This window comes from Oryza glaberrima, chromosome 10, assembly GCF_000147395.1.
Source record: "Oryza glaberrima chromosome 10, OglaRS2, whole genome shotgun sequence".
Taxonomy (NCBI): domain Eukaryota; kingdom Viridiplantae; phylum Streptophyta; class Magnoliopsida; order Poales; family Poaceae; genus Oryza; species Oryza glaberrima.
In genome coordinates this window covers 3,752,361-3,774,930 of record NC_068335.1, presented here as the reverse complement: position 1 = coordinate 3,774,930, position 22,570 = coordinate 3,752,361, and the positions used below count along the sequence as shown (strand labels likewise).

Sequence of the window (22,570 nt, the reverse complement as noted above, 5' to 3'; positions counted from 1 at the left end):
AGATAGATGGGTATATATTAGTATAAATCAAATAATTATTAAATTGTAATGGCATGAGTCTAAATAGTTAAATAGTAGTGGTATATTTCCAAACCACAAAAGTTATAATGGCATGAATCCAGTTAAGCCAAGAAGCAATGATTACGAAAAATTCCAGCAGCCAAGCCAAAAAAAAAAGCAGTTTTTGAATTTTGAACGAGGCAGAGGAGAAGCCATCTCGCTGATGTGGTGGCTTGTCACGCCCTGAAGTTCCCCTCCTTGCTTTAAAATTCATAAAATAAATCGTCCGAAGAAATTGTTTAATTTAACCTAGAGTTGAATCCCTAAATTAATAAATGCAAATAATAATCGGAATCGGCATGTGGAATTTTTCTTGGATTCTAGATGTTAAAATATGCTAACAGGAATTTTAGTGGAATTTTCAGAGCCTTTGGAAATAATTTTAACCAATTAAAATAAGCAAAGTGCAATATTAAATCCCTGGGAAAAATCATTTTTCCCTTTTCTCTTTCCTTTTTCCTCCTTTTTCCTTTTCTTGGGCCGTCGGCCCATTCCTTCCCGCGCCGGCCCGCCTCTCCTCCCCTCCCCGAAGTCCTCCCTTCCTCCCTCTCTCCTTCGGGCGCCGACAGGTGGGGCCCACCTGTCGGTCGTCTTCCTCCTCTAGCCGTTGGAGCCGGCACTCCAACCGCCGACGCCCCACCTCCTCTACTCCGCATCCGCGCCCCACTCTGCCGCCCGCACTTCCCGCGCCCACGTCGCCGTGACGCCGCCCACGCCCTCGCCTTCCCGCCCGCGCCGCGCGCCCAAAATGGGCGGGATTCGGTTTTGAATCCCCACTCTCTCTCTCTCTCCACCTCCCACGTCGCCGGCGAAATCGGGAGCCTCCCCGGCCACGTCCGCCTCCCCCTCCACCTATAAAACGCTCCCCGTGCCCTCCTCTCTCGTTTTCAGCTCTCACCGCTCCATCCCACGCCTCCTACCGCTGTCGCGCCGCTCACTGCCAGCGCCGCCGCTCGCCGCCGTGCTCCGGTCGCACACCGCCACCGCTGGAGCCGCCGCCGCACCAAGCCACCGCTGCCGGTAGCATCGCCGCCGCGTGAGCCATCTCGGCCGCCGCTCGGTTTCCGCTAAACCCCACCGGAACCCCCTCCTCCCCGCGCGACGGTGAGTTCCTCCCTCCCCTCCGCCTCCGGCCGTCAATGGCGTCCGCCGTGGTCTCTCTCTCTCTATTCCTAATTCTTCTCAACTCCCTCCTTAGGTGTCGCCGCCGCCCGTCTGCCCCTCCTCCTCGCCGGGTCGTCGCCGCCGCCTTCATCCTCCGCTCCGGCCGCCATCCTCGCCGGTGAGGATCCCCTCTCCTCCCTTTCCCCTCTCTCTCGTTTGCGCCGCCTCTCTCCACGCACTCGCCGTCGCCTTCGGCCGACGCCGCCGACTTACGCGCCGGCCGCTGCCGCCTCCCGCCGCCAGTGCCGTCGCCGGTAACCGTGTGTCGCCGCCAGCTCCGTGCGCGCCGCCGCCCCATGGCCGGCCGGTCGGCTCGGAGCCGAGCCGAGCCAGGCGCCACCCCCCCTTTGGAGCCGCGGCCGGTGGGGCCTGCCTGCCAGCCGCACCCCATCCCGCCTTGTGCCACTGCCAGTGGGGGCCCACGTGCCGGCGTCCCTCCCTCTCTCTCTCGAGCCACTGACCCATGGGGCCCACCTGTTGGCGCCGCCCCCCTTGCTGACGTCAGCCCTGGGATGAGTTATTGCGCAATAAATTGATTAAGGGTTTTTCTTTTATAGTAAAAACACAGATAATCTTCTAAAAATCATAACTAATTCATCTGAGCTCCGATTAAGTCCATTCAACTCTCAGTAAATTCATAAAAATGTATAGAATCCACTAAAAATGGTTTTGTTTCCTGTTTCAGTAGTCTTATAGCATGTTTTTCTTGTGTGCTTTGTTTGTCGCTTAGATTTCGGCCGTTTCGTTGATCCGCGGTTCCTCGAAGACGTTGCTGTGGTCTCATCAGTGCGAGAGCAAGGCAAGTCATACATTACAATTGATCATATTGTACCCAATTTACAAATGTCCCGCATTTCTATTAAATATTGCATTGTTTTACAATATCATGTGGGATGGGTCCTACTACTCAGCCATATATTGTTTACCTTATGCCATTGATAACTTGGGTATTAAAATGACTAGATGTTGGTTTAGGAAATGCTTAGCCATGCTTAGTTCAACTAGTACACAAAGGGGGATCACGTTAAAGCATAGACTTCGATTATTGGCATAGCTTTGGATTAGTGCCACCGCAATGGTGTAGTTAATTAAAATACACTACATGGTGGGCTGTGGGTGCACGGTTTTGCTAGTCGTGCCCACGGCAATTAAGGACCGGTTCGCGGGATGCCCTGGAAGAACTTATCGTACTTACCACAAGCCAGCGTAGGCAACAGCTGGGCTTGTAGTGTAGCTTTCCTCTAGTCGACGTACCTAGGCAAGGGTGGGCGTGATGGAGTTGGGTTGACCGGGGTGTCCGGTTGATCGGCTTCCGGATTCACCGCGGCACGAAAGGGGGGCTGCCCGTTGCCTGCTGGGGACGGGAGCGAACCCTAAGGTGTGGTGCGATCGGTTAGAGGGGGGTTATGCGAAGGGTCCTGTCACGGCCTCTTTCCGGTATGTCGTGGTGGCATGTCGGCGCACGGAAACGTGTCGTGGGGCTGTGTCTTGTGGGTACAGTTATACACCTCTTATCAGAGTAAAACTATTCGAATAGCCGTGCCCGCGGTTATGGGCGGTCGACCAGATTCACCGTGATTAGTCTTACCCCTAGTTAGCTAATGGAACTGGTTAGTTCAGGTGGTGGTTTGGGCCTGTCTCAACGTAGTGTAGTGTTGAGCAGTGATTGGTTAATATTGATTAATTACTACAACTGTTTTACTGCTTTCAACTACTTCTTTTAAATGCTAGCTTTATGCAAAAGAACCTTTATAGCCTCCCTTGGATATATCCTGCATCATACCTCCTCTTCCGGTATGACTTGCTGAGTACAGTGGGTAGTACTCAGTCTTGCTCTCTTTTCCCCACACCAGAGTTGAGGTCCTTCTCAGTTGAAGATGTCTCCAAGAAGTTGGTTTCGTCGCTGCCGTCAAGGATGCCTGTGGAATGGAGTCACCCGCTGCAGGAGTCAAGTCTTCAGGCTTAGCTCGTTTTTTTTCTTTTCAGCTTAGAAATTCTAGTTCGTGAATTTCTGGGCGTGACATGGCTCCTGCCCTGCGGAAGCCGCGTCTCCCCGTCGCGTCCGCCGCCGCCGACGACGCCGCATCTCCCTGTCACGTCCGCCACCGCCGACGCCACGTCTCCTCGTGGCCTTCGCCGCCGCGTCTCCTCGTGGCCTCCGCCGCTGCCGACGACACCGTGTCTCCCAGTCGCCTCCGCCACCACCGACGAAGCCGCGTCTCCCTGGCGCCTCCGCCGCTGCCGCATCGATGCAATCGATTTGGGAACAGGAGAGAAACGCGAGAGAAAGAGAGAGAAACGCGAGACGGCGAGAGACAGGCAGGCGATAAGATTTTTATGGTGTGAATGTGAACGAGAGAAGGAGAATTCGCTGTCCACATGGGCCCACAAATGATACGATAGACTTGAAGTTTTCTTGGTTTCTGTGGAGGAATCGCTTCTTTGTGGGACATATCCTCCCCTCCAGAAATCGTCTCTTTCTGGGACGGAGGGAGTAAATAGTAGTGGCACATTTTCAAACCACAAAATTATAATGGCATGAATCGAATTAACCAAAAAGTATTGCAATGATTACGAAAAATTCCAGCAGCCAAGCAAAAAAAAAAAAAAAAGAGAGCAGTTTTTGAATTTTGAACGAGGCAGAGGAGAAGCCATCTCGCTGATGTGGTGGGCCCTCCTGCCCTGCGGGAGTGCGGGTGTCAGGCTTTAATACCCCCCACCTCCCCTACCCTCTTCTCACCACCGCCTCACATTTCCAACGCCGCGCCGCCCTCTTTCCTCTCCGACGACACCACGCCGTGTTCGCGAGTTCAGGAAGCTTCCACCGCCATGGCGGCGACCAGTGCTCCTCCAGTGGAGGTGCTCATCAACGACGCTTACCGCCAGATCCTGCTCCGCCTCCCGCCGACCGCCCCAAGCTGCTGTATCGCTTCGCCGCCGTCTGCAGGACATGGCGCAGCCTCCTCACCGACCCGGCCTTCCTCCGCCGCTACCGCGAGTTCCACGGGCTACCGCACCTGATCGGCTACGTCCACGACGGCGCTGATGGACGCGATCTGGTCGTTGCAAGGTTCGTGACCACCGCCGACACCACCTTCCGCCCGCGCGTGCCCGAGAAGGGCGTCGACCTCCACGTCCTCGACAGCCGCCACGGCCGCGTGATCTTCAGGAGGATTGGCAAGGGATGGCTCGATGAGTCGTCACTTATCATTTGGGACCCCGTCGCCGACCACCACCAGGAGGTGCCCCTGCCGGAGGCGTTCGCGCAGGAGGAATTCAACCTCACCGCCACCGTCCTCTGCGACGCCCTGGGATGCGACCACCTCGACTGCCACGGCGGCCCGTTCCGCGTGGTGTTCGTCGGCGTCCGCGACGAGGAGGGTGCGTCAGCCACTTCCGCCTTCAACTACACCTCCTCCTCCGGCTCCTGGACCGCTTCGCCCGCCGCCGCCGCCGCCGTCGCCGACGAGGATGACTGGGGATTTCGCATGCCCGCACCTAGCATCTTGGTGGGGGGGACCACGCTCTACTTCAGGAGCCCTGGGAGGATTCTCCGGTACTGGTTCGGCGACGAGATGGAGCATCTGTCATACGTCGACATCCCGCCGTTCATCACTCAGGAGACACGCGGAACGGTGCTCATGCCGGCGGCGGACGGGAGGCTGAGCTTCGCGGCTATGTACGGCGACATGACGATCAGCTTCTGGGAAACCGAGGTCAGCGCTGACGGTGCTGTTGATTGGGTCCACACCCAGAACGCGCTCGTGAGCATCCCCCTACCTGGAGTCCTCATCGGCGCCGCCGCGAGCTTGCTTTTCGTCCGCACCGAGGACGGTGGGATCGTCAGCGTCCAAGTGGGGAACGGACGATTCCAGATGCTACCCCAGCCAGCCCCCCAGCGGCAGCAGATATCTGCTCTCATCCCCTTCATGAGCTTCTGTACCCCATGAGGTAATGCTCGAATCTGCCGGGTCTGACGTTTTACACTCAGTTGCTGCTGTTTGATTCAGAGTCCATTCCGATTTCCTAAGTCGGGGCATGTTTGGTAGTCACTAGTAAGGTTGGATTTGTTTCGGGGTCATGAACCTCTGCAGTTTAATATTTCTGAATAAATTTTCATTCTGCTGATACGATCGATTCATGCTGAAATTGCTCGTGTCCGTAAGCCTTGCCCTCTGTTTGGTTCCGAGTCCATTCCACTTTGCTTCGGATTGTGGTGGAGTAACTGTTCTGTCAGGGGTTTAAGATTTGGTAACTACTGTTTCAGAGTCCAATTGTTATGTTGGAGTTGCAGTTCAGTCTTCAGTTTCAGCCTTCTACATTGTTCCGAGTTGCAGTTCTACAGACTTGCTCGTTCCTAAACTGTGTCTTATCTGCGGTCTACAACTCTGTCGTTTCTAGTCCAAGCATTAAGATCATGATTTCTGTTTATCTCAGAGCAATTGTATTTGTCCATTCATAGCTTGCTTGCTGTTCTTACTTAGTATACTTTTCTCAGATATATCGACTCGATGGACGCAGTTATTTAGTCAGATGAGTTTAATACCGTACGTGTGCCCATAATTCCACTGAACACACCCAATTAACAAGAGAGAATTCCTTATAATGTTCCTCTCTCTTTTTGGCCTGATGACTTGGGATAGTCGTGGTTTAGACTTTAGATGAGTAGTTTTCGTCTTGCTTTTGTTTCTCAGTAGAAAAAAAGGGGGTGCTTAGTTCCTTTGTGTTGTTCTGAACCCTGTCATGGAAGGCTGGTTGTTCCCAGCGCCTCTCTTTTTTGGTTCTGCATTCTGCTTTCTTTTTGTTATTAAGTCGTTGTGAACTCTGAATGTTGTCTAGGCTGTCTCAATAAGGAGAGAATTCCTTATATGCCATTAAAAGATTCGTCTCGTGATTTTTATGCAAACTGTGCAATTAATTTATTATTCTATCTATATTTAATGCTCTATGCATGTGTCTAAAGATTTGATGTGATGTTTTTGGGAAAATAATTTGGGAACTAAACAAGGCTAATCATGGTTGTCTAGAGGTTTGATGATGACGAGGTGTTGCCTGTTTTGGTGGTTTGCTAATCAGGATGCGTCTCTAGCCACCTAGTAGTGTTTTGTCTCTTTTCTTATATCTTCTCTAGGCAGCTGGTGGTGTTTTGCTCAGTTTCCCTTGGGGAATACTGACCTGGTTTGTAAGCTGGTAACCCCAGCAATACTCTAGCTTTCAATATAAGCTGGGCCAAGTGCCTTCGGTCTAAAAATGTTGGGCTTCTTGGTCGCTGGCGGCTTGATACCGATCCTCACCGCCCCTCCGATCGAGCAACCTCCTGTGCCAGGCGATCGAAGTACAAGCTGGCCAGCAGCCCGACTTGAATCATCTTGATGTTGGTGTCGTAGATGTGGATCCCAAACTTGCCGACGAGGCTGAGTCGTCTTGAGCCGCCGCGCCGCTCGAGTCGCTCGATCCATGGGGTTTGGATTCATTCTGAGCCTCAGGGGCGTGGTAAAGGCCGGGTTTCAGACCACACCAGGGCTAACCGAACGTTCAGGCCGAGTTTCTTTCCGTGTCTGGCCGATCCACATGGATTGGGCCTTGTTCCATGCCATTTCCGGGCGGAAGTTCATCTAAGGTCCCTTGACTTATCAACTAATCCGATTTTCGTCCTTCAACCGCAAAACCAGATATAATGAGTCCCTCATCTGTCAAAACCAGTGCAGATGAGGTCCCTCGGCGGTTTTGGCTGACGTGGCGCCTACGTGGCTAATCTGACTTAGTCTTCATTTGACGTGTTGTTTACGTGGCAATTTGATCCGAAAAATAAAAAAACTCGTGGGACCCGCATGTTAGTTTAAATAGAAATTAATTAAAAAAACAGTGGGGGCTCTCCTGCTCACCTGGAAATATATAGATACTAGACGTGCTCACTTGCTCACCTGTAAAAATTGAGAGGGATTGGGGCCAGCACTGGTTCGGCCGAACCACTCTGGTGCCCAATCCCTCTGTAATTTTCTGCAGAGTTCAGTGCCTCCTAGGTGTTCAAAAATTCAGCAGTTTTTAGAGTATGTGCTCGTCAGAAGCTAGGATATCTCCACCACACTTATTCAAAACCTGAACTTTATTAAACAAAAACAAACTTGGCCACATTGGGGTTAACACCAATGAGCCACATTATTTAAAGCAAGTGCTTACATGATTGGAAATAAATGACCAAGCACCTACTACTACTTTATTCATGGGAGAGGAGACATCTAATTAGCATAATACTTATTCTCCTTCCCCATCTCTATAAATGCACGCTTGATCTTAGTGCACAAACCGCGACTAAGGGTATCAAAATTATTTCTAAGCTTAGCAAGCTCTACCCCTTGTTCCGCATTACGGTCCCTAAGCTCAATATTCTTCTTCCGAAGCTTCTTCACTTGCGCTGCTATCTTATGGACCGAGGGCTCCGGCGATTTAACTTCATCTTCTTGGAATTGGCCGGGTGCCCTTACAATTGGAGGGGGCATCAAATGATGCTTCACCTTCATAGGTGGAGGGCTGCGGGACTCCGCAGCCCCTCCTTCTCCGATGCCATCAAAGGCCGGAGCAAACCTTTACCATACCCACCGCCGGTAATTTGCACTCCCCGAATGCAAAATCGCTCCTTCTTGGGAGTGGACAGAGAGGCGGTAGGTGTGGTGTATTTGTGGAGCACATCATCCCCTGCCTTGGTGAATAGGGTGCCCACATATCGCTCGGCGGGAGGCGGAGTGGCCTTCTCATCGTCTTGGAAAAGATGTCGCGCCTTCAAAAGATCGAGCTCGCCCGTTGTCGGCTGTCGCACAGGCGTATCCCTTCGGATTTTAGTCTTGGTAACATGGTAGCGGGAGAGGGATCGCGCTGCCGAACGGGGCCGAGAAGTGTTCGGCCGAACCAGGGAGCTCGCCGATTGGCTCCAGATTCGCAGGGGAGCCTGGCACAGCTGCGAGGGGTTGAGCCCACACAACGTTCACCCATTCTATCGTGTATTCTTCCACCGAAATGAGTTGATTCGCTGGCGTAGGTTCTCCTTCAAGATTGTAGGTGTTGTTTGAGGAAGAACCAATGTATGGCATGAGAGATTTGCCAGCCATGAATGGCACAAGGGTTTGGATCAAAGGTTTGAGAGTAGATGGAGCAATTGAGTGGAGAGGCTTTTGCAAAGGAGGAGGATGAAGAAGAACTAACTCAAGGGCGTGATCCGATCGCTCTAACTCTAAACTCGCATCTAAATAGATTAAGAACGAGCGGGGGAGACTACCATTCGAAAATGGAGCTGAACGGGTGCCACCCTGTTCGGCCGAACTAGTAGGTTCGGTCGAACCCTGGTGGGTTCGGTTGGCCTCCATTTTTGTCCTGGCCCCACACCGACCTAAGCTAAGCACAAAAATGACAACTTTACAAGGTTTTAAGTGTGCATTAGATGAGATCATTATGGTTCATAATCGATATTCAATAATATCTACTTCTTTATCTGAAGTTTCATTCGGCTCAAGGAAAATCTTTAAGCGTTGACCGTTTACCTTAAATATGTTACCTGAATCGTCGCGGAGTGTGATTGCCCAGTGCGAAGAGGTGTCGATGACGTCGAACGGTCCTTCCCATTTACTGCGCAATTTCCCATGGCAGAAAAGCTTAACCCTGGAGTTGAACATCAACACTTTGTCTTCTGGCTTGAATTTCTTGATTTTTGTCCTCTTATCATGCCAACGCTTCGTCCTCTCTTTGTATATTTTAGCGTTGTGATATGCCTTCTCTCTCCATTCTTCAAGTTCAGCTATTTGCATTTTCCTCCATTCTCCTACTCCTTCAAAGTCCATATTCCAGTTCCTGATGGCTCAATATGCTCTGTGCTCGTGTTCTACAGGGAGTTGGCATGACTTTTCGTAGACTATAGGGGGACAGTCCAATGGGTGTCTTGTATGCTGTTCGGTATGCCCACAGTGCGTCCGGCAATTTCTCCTTCCATCATGTTCCCATTTTGTTGACCGTCTTCTGCAGAATATTCTTGATTTGTTTATTTGACGTTTTTGCTTGACCGCTGGTATGTGGATGGTAAGGTGTAGCCACGTTGTGCTTGGCTCCCATGTCTCGTAGAAGGTCTCGGAAGATTTTGTCGATGAAGTGCGAACCTCCGTCACTTATGACCATCCTAGGGGTACCAAACCTTGGGAAGATGATCTCTGTGAACATCTTCTTGGCATGCTTCGCATCCGCGGCGCTGCATGGCATAGCCTCAACCCACTTGGAGACATAGTCGACTGCCACCAGAATATACTCGCAGTTATGGGACTTAGAGAAAGGTCCCATAAAGTCGATACCCCAAACATCAAATATCTCAACTTGCAGGTTGTATGTGAGGGGCATTGCATCGTGAGCAGTGATTCCTCCTTGTCTCTGGCAGCTTGGGCATCTTCGGACAAATTCTTTTGAATCTTCATACATTGTCGGCTAGAAGAAACCACATTGCCAAATCTTGGCCTGGGTGCGGAATGCACCATAATGGCCACCATAAGGTGAGGCATGGCATCGTTCTATAATCTTAAGTCTCTCTTCAGTCGGGACACATCTTCTAAGTAAGCCATCGGAGCAGACCCTGTACAGGTAAGGCTCATCCCATATATGACGGCGGCTCTCGTATTTCAGCTTCCGCTGATTTTCTCCCAGTGGTATGTATTTTGACACCATGTAGTTCACTATGTTGGCATACCACGGGTTGGAGTCGCGAACTGTCATCAGCATGTCATCTCTCAAGGAATCATTTGTCGGCTATTCCTGCGTGCCAGTGATTTGCAGCCTAGACAAATGATCTGCTACAGAATTTTCTACTCCCTTTTTATCCTTAATTTCTAAATCAAATTCTTAGAGCAGCAAAATCCATCATAAGAGACATGGTTTAGCATCTTTCTTAGTGAGCAGGTATTTTAGAGCAGCATGATCAGTATAAACTATTACCTTAGCTCCCACCAAGTAAGATCTAAACTTATCAATAGCAAAACAACCGCGAGCAGTTCCTTTTCAGTAGTTGCATAATTCAACTGAGCTCCGTTTAGAGTTTTGCTAGCATAGCAGATTTCATGATGTTTTTTATCCTTGGTTTGGTCCAAGACCGCACCAACAGCGAAATCGCTTGCATCACACATAATCTCGAAGGGCAGAGTCCAATCAGGAGATTGAATGATTGGAGCAGAGACGAGTGCCTTGGGATAGTCGTTGTTTAGACTTTAGATGAGTAGTTTTCGTTTTGCTTTTGTTTCTCAGTAGAAAAAAAGGGGGTGCTTAGTTCCTTTGTGTTGTTCTGAACCCTGTCATGGAAGGCTGGTTGTTCCCAGCGCCTCTCTTTTTTGGTTCTGCATCCTGCTTTCTTTTTGTTATTAAGTCGTTGTGAACTCTGAATGTTGTCTAGGCTGTCTCAAAAAGGAGAGAATTCCTTATACGCCATTGAAATTTGGTCTCATCCTTGATATGCCCATACAAAATTGGCTCTTCCTTTGTTGTGAGAATCCATGGCGGCATCTCCTGTTTCTGCTCCAAGTTATCAGATAAGCACGTGGTTCCAGTTTTGCTGGGGTCATGGTGTGTGTATTGCTCCGACGCATGCTGCGTTCATGCGGGAGCCCTTTCCATTTTCTTAGGGAGTGCGTGCGCTTCGTGTGTTCTCCGGTCGTGGGATGGCGCGGTCTACTCGGGAGGCATGGCGAAGTGGCGGGAGTGTAGGAACGCATGGTTGCAACTTCGGTCGTGGGATGGCGCAATCCAGTAGGGAGTTGTGGACATGTAATGTGCTATTAGTTTCCTAATGCAACTGAAAACGCTGCCAAGTTTTTGCAGCACAAATCGCTTTCTCGCTTCGCTCTGTTTTTTATCGGCATTTCGTCGAACACCTGCGGCAGTTCGCTAACAATTGGTATCAGAGCCTCGTTGGCTCTCTGGTGCCATGGTGGAGCGCTCGCCGCCGCGTCACTCGCCCTCCACCACACGTTCCAACGCCACCACGCTCGCTCTCTCCTCTTTCTTGCCCGTCGCGTACACCAGCACGCCGTCGCCCTGTTGAGTCTCCGCTGCGCCGTGGAAGCAGGCGTGGCAAGCGATAGCCCTTGGCTGCTCAGCCGTGCGTGGTCAGGGAGTCGAGCGCTGCCGTTCACTACCCGGTTCTGACGAGGACCAACTACGAGGAATGGGCGCTCCTCATGACCGTGAACCTGCAGGCTCAGGGGCTCTGGCACGCTGTGGAGCCGTTCGAAGACGAGGAGATCGAGTACCGCGACGATCGGCTGGCGCTGGCCATGATCCTGCGAGCAGTGCCGCCGGAGATGCTCCGCTCCCTCTCCACCAAGCGCATGACGCAGTCGGCGTGGGAGGCGATCAAGACAGTGTGCATCGGCACTCGGCGCGTTCGCGAGGTGAATGAGCAACTACTTTGCTGGGAATTTGTGGATAGCTATCTCGATCGAGACGCTCCTCGACGTCCGTGACCTGTCCATCGAAGAGGTCACCGGCCGACTCCGTGCCGCCGAGAAACGCAAAGCCAAGCCCAAGGAGGTCGTCGATAGCGGCGGCCGTCTCATGCTCACGGAGGAGCAGTGGCTGGCCCGACTCAAGAACAGCGAGCAGAGCGGTGAGAGCAGCGGCACTGCGCCCGGCGCGGCCGCGAACGCCGGCGGCAAGAAACGCGGGAATCGGCGCGGGCGCGGGCGTGGCCAGGAGCACCCTGGCGACAAGTGTCGAAGTTGCGGCAAAATGGGCCACTGGGCCATGGATTGCCGCTCTAAGCCCAAGAAGGCCGAGGCCCACATCGCGGCCGAGGACGACGACGAGCCGACGTTGCTCATGGCGCGTGTTGACGGTCGTTATCGATCAGTTTTCACCGTCAATATTACCAAAATAGAGGAGAACTAGTGATGCTTGCAAAGCATAAAAATGTTAGAATAATAATATTCCACTAGTAGTAGGTATACTAATCTTTTGCAGAGAATGACAATAAAGTGGAGGAGAATCGACATCAATACAAACGATAAATCAATCGGACGATGTCGAGAACCAGACTTATGCATGAATGGGCCAAGAACTCAGAATTGACACGACAAACTGGGCCAAAATTCACAAGTCTACGGAGAAGAACAACAGAGGAGGCCGCCAGCCAAACCATGGGCTAGTTGGGCCGGCCCCATGATCGGCCGAACCGATGGAGCCACAATCTATTTTCCAATTATCTATTACTACTTACTATTGTGAATCAAAATTTGCTTTATGCTGAAATTTAGTCCACAAACATAGCCTCATTTGATCTCAGCTTGCAATAGACATAGGCTTCCCAAGGTTTGGGTAGGACTTGCCAATACGTTTGTATTGACTCACCTCTCGTTGTGGTTTTTAGACATTGATGCAGGAAATGAGATGCCTAGTGATGAGTACTTTGCACCAGGTACCGGAGGTTTCGAGGATGGTTCTTTCTAGGGTGATTCCTAGTCGGTTGCTTGTGGTGGTTTGGTAGATGGGCATACCGAAGAACATATATATTTTGCTACTCTTATTCCGCTGCGTTTAAACTCTTTGATTTGGCTGGTTGGACCTATCATTATTGTATGACTTGCGCACTCGCTATGTTATGTGAACCATGCTATCTATTTGTATGTGTATTATGTATGGATGTGATGACAAGGTTGTGGTTGCGTGTACTAGCCACTGATCATGGGACTAGTATGGTGTACGCTCCGGGTATTCGGGAATTCCATCCCCGGGTGCCGACAACCCCTATCATTATCTGCGGGAATTCGAACAGCTTTGCTCGTGCCTTAAGATTCGAGGCATGAAGCAAGAGACTATTCGGTGGAAATTGTTTCCGTTCTCTCTTCATGAGAGAGCAAAACAATGGTACACATCTACCGCTGGGTGTGTAAACGGTGACTGCGAGAAATTGCGAGACAGGTTTTGCCTCACATTTTTCCCTATAACCTGTATTACTACTCTTCGTATAGAAATTCTGAGTTTCCAGCATATAGATAAATAATCGATTGGTGCAGCCTGGTCCAGATTCACTAATTTAGTTTAGTCTGGCCCAACCCTTGTCTATACCCGATTACGTGCTATTACAGCATTTTCATACGGGTTTAGATAGGAAGTCTGCATTTTACCTTGACATAACTGCTGGAGGGTCATTCATGCACAGAACTCTCGCCGAAGGCAAGGAAATTCTGGATCGCATATCGGAAAATACCTCCTTTGTCGGGCAGTGTGTTGAACCCCTTCTAGAGGCATTTGTGTCAGGAAGGGAGGAACCTTCTTTTGCCAAGCCTGAACCCGAGCCTTCAACATCTTCGGGTCCGACTAAAGAGTCCTCCTTGGAGCCATCGCCGGATTCTAAAGAAATTCTAGCTCCGGGTTGCGCTCCTAAATTCAGGGATGATCCTCATAGCGATTATGAGAAAACCTTGACGGGCATCCTCCCTGATAATTCGCCGATAGAGGAAGTAATGGCGGTTTTGCTTCATGAGTCCCCTTAATCTACTCTAGAATAGGATGATCTTCAAGATTCTGGCAAGACCCTTGAGTTGCTCTCAATAGAACCACCATCACAACCTCCTATCGAGCCGAAACCTTGTATGCAGAGAAGAACAACAGAGGAGGCCGCCAGCCAAACCATGAGCTGGTTGGGCCGACCCCAGGTTCGACCGAACCAGGGGGTTGGGCCGAACCTCCCTCATCGCCGCTGGATGCAAGGTTTCTTCTGGACAGTGTGGATTAGCTCCCAATGATGGTTGGAGGGTATTTCCAACCATTCCAACCGTCACAACCGTCATTGGGAGGCTATATAAACCCCTCACCTTCTCACTTCACTCACACACCTCAAGCAATAGCTCTCTCATTTCTCTCAAGTTTAGTTTAGTAGTATCTAGCTGGTGGAATAGGAATAGAGTAGAAATCAGGAGTCCGGAAGCCTTCAGAAGAGTTCGGGTATGGCTCTAGTAGCTTTTCTCTTCTTTTTTGTTAGCTTTGTACTTTTATTAGAATACTCTTCTATATACATTTATGGTATTGAAATACTTTCCGAGTATATGAGTACCTATTTTACATTATGTTCATGTTATACTGAATATACGGCTAGCTTATGTGGGTGATGCTTTGGTACGGGTATAATGTTTGCTTATGCAATTACTCTATATCATGTCTGTCCCTACATGTATGGATCTGACGATGATGATGATGATGATTCTGAAGTAGCAGCAGCCGAATGGGTTAGAAGCAAGAAGGTTATACCATGCCAATGGGTGAAGAGTCATGGAAAAAAGAAGAGAGGTATGACTTTGACATCACCAAAGCTGATAAGATCTTTGATTTGCTACTTCGGGAAAAACAGATTCAGCTTCCTGCTGGGCATACAATCCCATCGGTTGAGGAGTTAGGCAAGAGGAAGTATTGCAAATGGCATAATTCTGGGTCTCCTTCTATCAATGATTGTAAAGTCTTCAGACAGCAGATCTAGGCGGCTATTGTGGGAGGTAAAATCAAGTTTGATGACTCTAAGAGGTAAAACTTGGAGTTGAGCTGCATCGATGAGTTTTTGCTTTCGGGTTGAGCTGCATCGATTTCGATCTTCAACAAGAGGTAAAACTTGTTATGGCGGCTTGCGTTCTCGGGATTAGTGCTTCCATCTTTATGATACTCTAATCTTGTTTATGTAATCCGTCGAGTTATGATATATCTTACATAATCTCTGGCAATATCGCTATCTAACCTACAATCGGCTAACATCTATCAGCAGAAGGCAGCCGATTAGGTTAAATATCGACGTTGGCTTAGATTATATATGATATCTACCACTCTATGAAACTTCCAATGGCTTGATTGTCTAGATACTGTCCTTCTTTTCATACTTATAGCTGTATTAGTTGAGTTTGATCTTATGAGTCGTGATTAGAATCTCAATCTCTAGCCTACTTCTTGGTTGTCGATTAGGGTAGTATCGGGGTTTCAGCCGATCTTACCTGATTTAACCATATTTCTCTTATATGCTTCGTTGACATGTTAAATCTGCCTTTTATATTAAGTTCTTGTTGCATTTAAGTATATTAGGCTCTTTGTTTGGTATATTTTACTTGCTTTAATATCTTAATATAGAGTAGTATCAGAGTATTAGCCGATACATGCTAGATCTATCTGATCGGCTATGCTATGAGCATATATAACCCCGTTATTAACATATATTTCTATCTAAGTGATTTATACTGTCTCGGCATGGCGACCGATCTATCCCAATCACTTGATTTGAATATATATTGATATAGGGATTATATATTGTTAATATCTACAGCCGATCGAGTAGATTTAGTTCTTTCATACTTATTAATGACTGTTGATCAATGTACATATGACATCGGCACAAAGATAAATGATATGTCATCGGCATCTAGCCGATCGGCTATCGTTTATGGATTTAACCGCGGTTTCCTTGTCTTTGCTTCTTGTTGATTGCATGATCAAATCAACTGGCATGCTAGCATACCCGAAGACGAGTTTTGGACATGCACTGGAGTTAAGCAAATCTCCCAGGCCTCGTGTTTTCACATCAACAACAGGCAAATGAGAAACATATCACCTCTCAAGATGCACGGTACGTATATTGCCAAATGCTCCTTTGCTATGTTATGTAACTTTATCTCAGCCCTGTATGAGTTTTGCTTAAATAAAAGTTTGGTGAACAAAAAAAATTGTTTTTAAGAATGAAAGAAAAAAATGACAAAAATAAAATTATGACAAATTTATGGGATCCATGCTCATTAAGTTTCCAGTCCAATTCCTTTTTTAACATGGATGTGAATAACTAATCTTGAGGCTATGATAAAATCTTTTCAATTTTTTGTAGTCCCTCGGGTATTTATTGTCCATTAACCTTTTGCAGGAAATAAAAAGACAACTAAGGAGAAGTGTACAATAACCTCAACATTCATAGCACTCTCCTTGGTCTGTGAGAAAACAAAGATGCACAGGGAACCAAGCAGAGCAAATGCAATACTTTGTTACAATCAATTCGATTCAAAGCTTGGTAAGTACGATCTGGTAAGAATCTCAAACACCCTGTGTATCATGACGTCATACATCCGCCCTGCTAGGATACCCACCATGCTCATTGTTGCCATAAAAAAAATAAAAAAATAAAAGTGAAATAAAATAAAATAAATTTAGGCACTTCATGCGCCTAGAGTTACTTGAATAAAATTTGGCTCACCGGTACTTTACCCCGGTGAAAGCCCGTTTTGCTTTCGATGCTTTTGTTGAATAAAGATAAGGTACAAAACAAGTGTGGGGGAGTATTTTCGGAACTCCTGACGCGCTACAGCATCTACTCAACATGACAATGTGATGAATACCAGCCCACGGCCACGCACAAAACTCAGCAGTCAGAACCAAGTCTGGGTTGGGTTGGCCGAACCAAGTGTTCATCCGACCCATGCCTGGCTCGGTTCTGTCATCCTTTGCCGTGTGGTCAGGTTTGCATGTCTCCTTCCTTATCCTCCCCTGGTTGTGAGTTAAACTTGGCAGAAAACTTGAATATAATTTAGTTTGACTCCAAATGAAAATTGAAAACATTAACTCTCAACAAATAAAATTTTCCTATGATTAATCATATATGCTTTTTATTCTTTGCTAATACTTGTCACTTGTGAACAACCATCTATCATAGGGAATCTTGCTTATCTAAGTAATTGATATATGTGATATGGTTATGACAAAATAAATTCTTGTCCAACTGTCATGATACATGGGATTTTGTCTTTGTGAAAATTAAAAAAAATCTTTTAGAGCAAAACTCGTCAGTGACTATATTATTACCCACCAAGGCCATATATGATTATCATTGTAGAAACCTTATATATATTTAGGCTGCTTGACATTACATTGAGCTTTGTCAAATTATTGTGACCTGTGTGAGATGCTCTTCATACTTTCATGATCAAGATTCCACGCACACTCCACATACACACACTATGCTAAACTTCTACACTGGAAGCTAGCATCCCTCATCCATCATTTATTTTATCCATTATCCACAAAATAAATACTCTATGTCATTTATGCCTTTTCCTACAAAATTCTTTTAAAGGAAAAAAACAGAGATAAAGAGAGGCATGGCTATGCAAAAGAAGGAAAAATAAAATCTTGCTCATACAAGTATGGAGCATTGATGAAAAAAAAGGAGAAAAAAATGAATAAAAAAATCTTGCTCATACAAAGTATGGGGCATGATGAAAAAAAAAGAGGAAGAAAAAAGGTAGCCATGCACCCTCTCAAATTTCTAAAGAGAGAAAGTTGGAGGAGGAAGTATATCAAATGAGTCGTTGTCTTCTATTTTCCTTTTTCCACCCATAAAACAACCATACACATACATACCCATACACATATCACACACATGCACATTCTTGATCAGAGAGTATGACTTGCTATCTCCTTGGGTCCGGTATTTTGGCTTTGCAATATATGTGATGCAGGTATGCCCTGATTGATCCCTACCGAGCTCCACCTATACAGCCTTTTAGAATAGGGACAATTCGGCAGACATGCCTTGGTGAGGATCCACAAATAAAACCACATGAGTGATCTGAGAGGAGGTCACTTGAGGAGTATAGCTACCTTGCGAAAATATATAAAAACCCCAAGAGATTGGCAAGAGGATTAAGGAGGACTTGAGTCACGACCGTCCCATTCATCAATTGCCCAAGATGGTAAGCTAGACACTTGAAAAGTTCATAGGTACAAGTATGGCTTAGAATAATTTGTGTACATGTATTATGTCTTGGAAAATTTTATTCCACATTAATCCTTAACCTTTACTCGGGACGAGTAAAGAGCTAAGTGTGGGGGTTTGTTGATGGCTGTTAAGTACCAAATTAACGCTGTCAATATCTGCGTAAGACCATAATTGTAAACATCCAACATAGTGGTAGGGCTTATTTCTAACAATTTCCACTAGTGTCGGTGTATATTCATATGCAGGTGACAAACTACCAAGGTTGAGAGGAAATATACATGAAGGAGGATGAGAATCAAACTCGTATCCGAACTTAAGGAGTTTTGGACCCGTAAACCCAATTAAACACCTCCAAATGGGCCAAACATTCATACCAATGAATTGAGGGGCCAAAAATGAGTGTCCAGGACAAAAACCGGAGCAAACGGAGCCGTCCCGGGTTCGGCCGAACCCCTGAGTTCGGCCGAACCCTGGCAGAGGCCGTTCGCCCCGGCCCAAGTCCAGTTCGGTTGCTAACCGCTCCCCAATGACGGTTATGACCGTTTTCACCGGTGGAACCCGTCAGAAATTGGACACTTGGCATAACAAGAGAGAAGATGCTCTTTGGATGATTGGAGCATCTCCACACTCCCAAGGCACTTCTCCACCTTTAAATACCCCTCTCATCCTCACTTGTAAACACACACCAAAGCATGAGCTGAATTACAAGAGGCTCTAGTGTACTTTATTGTATATTAGAATAGAGAGAGAGAGTAAGGTAGAAGGAATCGGAGGAATCCCGGAGTTGTCGGTAATCTCCTCCTACTTTTGTATCTTGTTAATTACTCTGCTTTAATAGAAATATTATTCTGAGTAATTAAAATTTGCTTAGTGAGAATTACTTCTTGGTTAGTTTCTAATTAGCATACGAGATCATTATTCACTATAGTCTATTTATTTATAGTGATTGCTTTAGTGTTTGATTGACACTAGAGTAGTTATTAATTGCGTGGACGTGGTGTCTGGGTAATTAATCTCCAGTGGTTGCTGCGTATCCCACAGTATGTTTGAGGTGGGTGTAGAGGTGGTCACAGCCTCAAGAGCACTTAAGTCCTCCCTATCCGGGTACATAGTAGAGCGACATCTGGGAACAGCGGGTTGCCAGTGCCTGAAGTATTGCGTTAGGATTAAACTTAAGCTTTCCCTAGACACTGTTTCTCATTAGGAAATCCTCTCTGCCCTTTGCCCACATTAGCTTTGTGTCCTCGGATGAACTGGAGGAAGAGATAATCACACACGTTTCCTTGGATTCGATACCCTTGGAATACTCTGTAGGTGAAGTGCTACTTCGGTATATCCGTGTGCTTGCGGATTCTATCTGTGACGTTAAGAAATACCAACAAGCATTTCTGGCGCTGTTGCCCGGAACGGTTGCTGTTTATCTCCGAACCTTGTTCATCCTCGTATCCTTTTTATTTTTCTTTCTTCTACCTTCACCCCTGCTACCCCAGAGAAGTATTCCTGAAAAAACCTTCTCAACCGATGGAGCCACAATCTATTTTCCAATTATCTGCTCTTCGGGGCGAATTTTACGAGCCACCTCCTTCATCGGAGCCTAATTTAACACCTGGCTATGAAATTCATCCCGAATTCATCAGTATGGTTAGGGAGAAATCTTTTTCTGGTTTAGGCCAGTAAAACCCCTGTAATGGACCCAAAAATTGTAAAACCTAGAATACATATTATAATCAGTGAAATGGGATCCCCTCTGTCTTATGAGATTATTTTGCTTGTTTTTGAATTTTTCATGCATCCGTCATTTCATTCATATGCATTAAAACTAGATTGGAATAATTTTAATAATTAATTTGTGTGTGCAAAAATCCTGGAAAAATTCACAAAATTAGTATACAATATGGAACACAGTCAGTTAAATTGGCATTATTTTATCAGCTCATTTGGTACCCCAAATTATTTAGTCAATCCAGTCAAAAACTGGAATTAAAACATATCACTTAGTCCTCTTTCAAAATCTACCACAGTAAAACCATAACTCCTCTGCCCTTGCTTTTCTGCCATATAGATCATCATGAGCTCCTCTATTCACAGTATTTTTGCCATAATTTTCACCTTAGTGTAACCTACTAAAAATGACCGGTCAAAGAGGCAATGTGAGTATGTGATTTAAATTTGAGAAAATTCAACATGACCTTCACTCACCCTACCCTATTTCACTTCCACTGGGTCGAGCCTTCCTTGGCCCCGCTAACCAGCCAGTAGGAAAGCCCAGGTCACCACCCAGCCTTCCCACGTTCTCTTCCTCTCTCCCTGTCCTTGTAGATATTTCGTCGAGCACGTGGCATGCGTCTTCTTTTGGAGAAGAAAACTACACCACTCAGCTTTCCACCACGCCAAGCCGAGCCTTCTCTGCGAAGCCTAGCCATTAGACGTCGCTGCAGGTGGGCCTAGACACCGTGTCTCCGTACCCATCGTCCACCTCGCGCCATTCTCCCCAATCGTCGCTCGAGTACGGCTCCATTGAGAGTAGACGAAGTCGTTTCGGCCAAATCTGCGCCCCAACCAAATCTCCTCCTCCATTACTCTTTCTGGACAGGAAGCAAAGCTCCTGATACGCCCAGCCGTCCTGTTCCTTCGCCGCGCTACTCGAGAACGGAGAGACAGAGACGAGGCCATAGACCGAGCTCACGAGCACCGCGTCTAAACTCCACCTTTAAGCCTACCCTTGCGCCAACACTCTCTGCTAGCTCGCCTCTTCACGTTCCAAGCAAACCCAGGGAAGGAAGTCCCTTGGGACGGTTGGAACGCGAGCGCCCACGTCGGTGCCGGCGAGCCCACGATGCTACCGACTTCCCTCTGGTGAGCCTCGCGAGAAACCACCCGCGTCATCTTTCTTAGCATCCCTCATTGAACCTATTTTACCCTTCTCCTCAGACGAAACGCCGCCGGACAGAGACGCCTCTCCGTGGTCCTTCGCGTCGGCCAGAATACCACCGCCGCCGCCCTCACCATCAATCCGCTGCCTCTCCGTGATCCCTCGCGCCAGCGCACTCCTAGGACCACCCTAAGACTTTCCCCCTCAACTTTCCACAGGTTCCATCGTTGGAGAAGCCCCGCCGCTGACGCCACTCGCCGTCGGAGCAGAACACCGTCCCCGGAGCTCCCCTCACCGCTTCCACCCAAACCGTGCCTGGCGCGTTAAGAATCAAGTTCCCACAGCCAATGAGACCATAGCCGATGAAGCAAAAAGATTGGCTAAAGGGAAAAATGTTGTAACTGCTTCGGTTAACATGGTTTTCACGTTACCTGCAGAATTTGGGGCCAAGTAGGCCGATGTTGATGAAGTTGAGGAAGCATCGGCTAAGTTGATTTTATCACCAGAACAAGCAGTCTTTGAGAAGCCGGAAGGGGCAGAGAATCGGCATCTTAAGCCATTGTATGTAAACGGCTATGTCAATGGGAAGCTGATGTCTAAGATGATGGTTGATGGTGGGGCCGCAGTAAATTTGATGCCTTATGCCATATTCAGGAAGCTAGGCAGGAATGCTGAGGATCTCATCAAAACAAACATGGTGCTCAAAGACTTCGGTAGTAATCCATCAGAAACCAAAGGAGTTTTGAATGTAGAGCTGACAGTCGGTAGCAAGACTATCCCTACAATGTTTTTTGTCATCGATGGGATGGGTTCCTATAGCTTGTTGCTTGGAAGGGATTGGATCCATTTTAATTGTTGTATTCCTTCAACCATGCATCAATGCTTGATTCAATGGCAAGGCGACAAGATTGAAATTGTACCAGCCGTTAGGTCAGTTAACGTTGCCAGTGCTGATTTAGCTCTTTGGGAGATGGATGGCCTTGATTGTTTTTCTGGAAAGGTTTGGGAAGGAGATTTTCTAAAGGTGTCCGATTGTGATATACAGCCGATTGAAGACAGAGAGCCCAAGTTATTATTTTGAGGGCATCGTGCAGGGTTCAAACGTCTACACCGAGGACAAAGTAGATGATCTCGATGACAAGCAAGGACAGGGTTTCAAGTCGGCCGATGATTTGGAAGAAATTAATATAGGTCTAGGTGATCGACCAAGGCCGACATTTATCAGTAAGAACTTATCTCCAGAATTTAGAACCAAGTTGATAGAGCTTTTGAAGGAATTCAGAGATTGCTTTGCTTGGGAGTATTATGAGATGCCAGGACTCAGCTGATCGATTGTTGAACATTGGCTACCTATCAAACCAGGAGTTAGACCACATAAACAACCTTCGAGAAGATGCAAAGCCGATATGCTCGAACCTGTCAAGGCTGAGATTAAACGTTTATATGATGCTGGTTTTATTCGTCCTTGTCGATATGCCGAGTGGGTTTCTAGTATAGTTCCAGTTATCAAGAAAAACGGCAAGGTTAGGATGCGCATAGATTTCAGGGATTTAAACAAAGCTACCCCAAAGGATGAGTATCCAATGCCAGTAGCCGATCAGCTGGTTGATGCTACTTCAGGGCACAAGATATTGAGTTTCATGGATGGAAATGCAGGATACAATCAGATCCTCATGGCCGAAGAAGATATCCATAAGACGGCTTTTAGATGTCCT

General features: G+C 47.5%; 1 protein-coding gene across 1 annotated transcript; it reads left to right on the top strand.

Annotated features, from left to right (window-relative positions):
- Positions 1-3,887: 3,887 nt before the first annotated feature.
- LOC127752481 (uncharacterized) lies at positions 3,888-15,848 on the top strand (the record flags this gene model as incomplete). The annotated part of the gene is made up of 2 exons (XM_052277874.1): positions 3,888-5,175; positions 14,461-15,848. A coding segment is annotated over one exon (1,287 nt), but the record flags the coding sequence as incomplete, so codon positions are not given.
- Between the last annotated feature and the right edge of the window lie 6,722 nt (positions 15,849-22,570).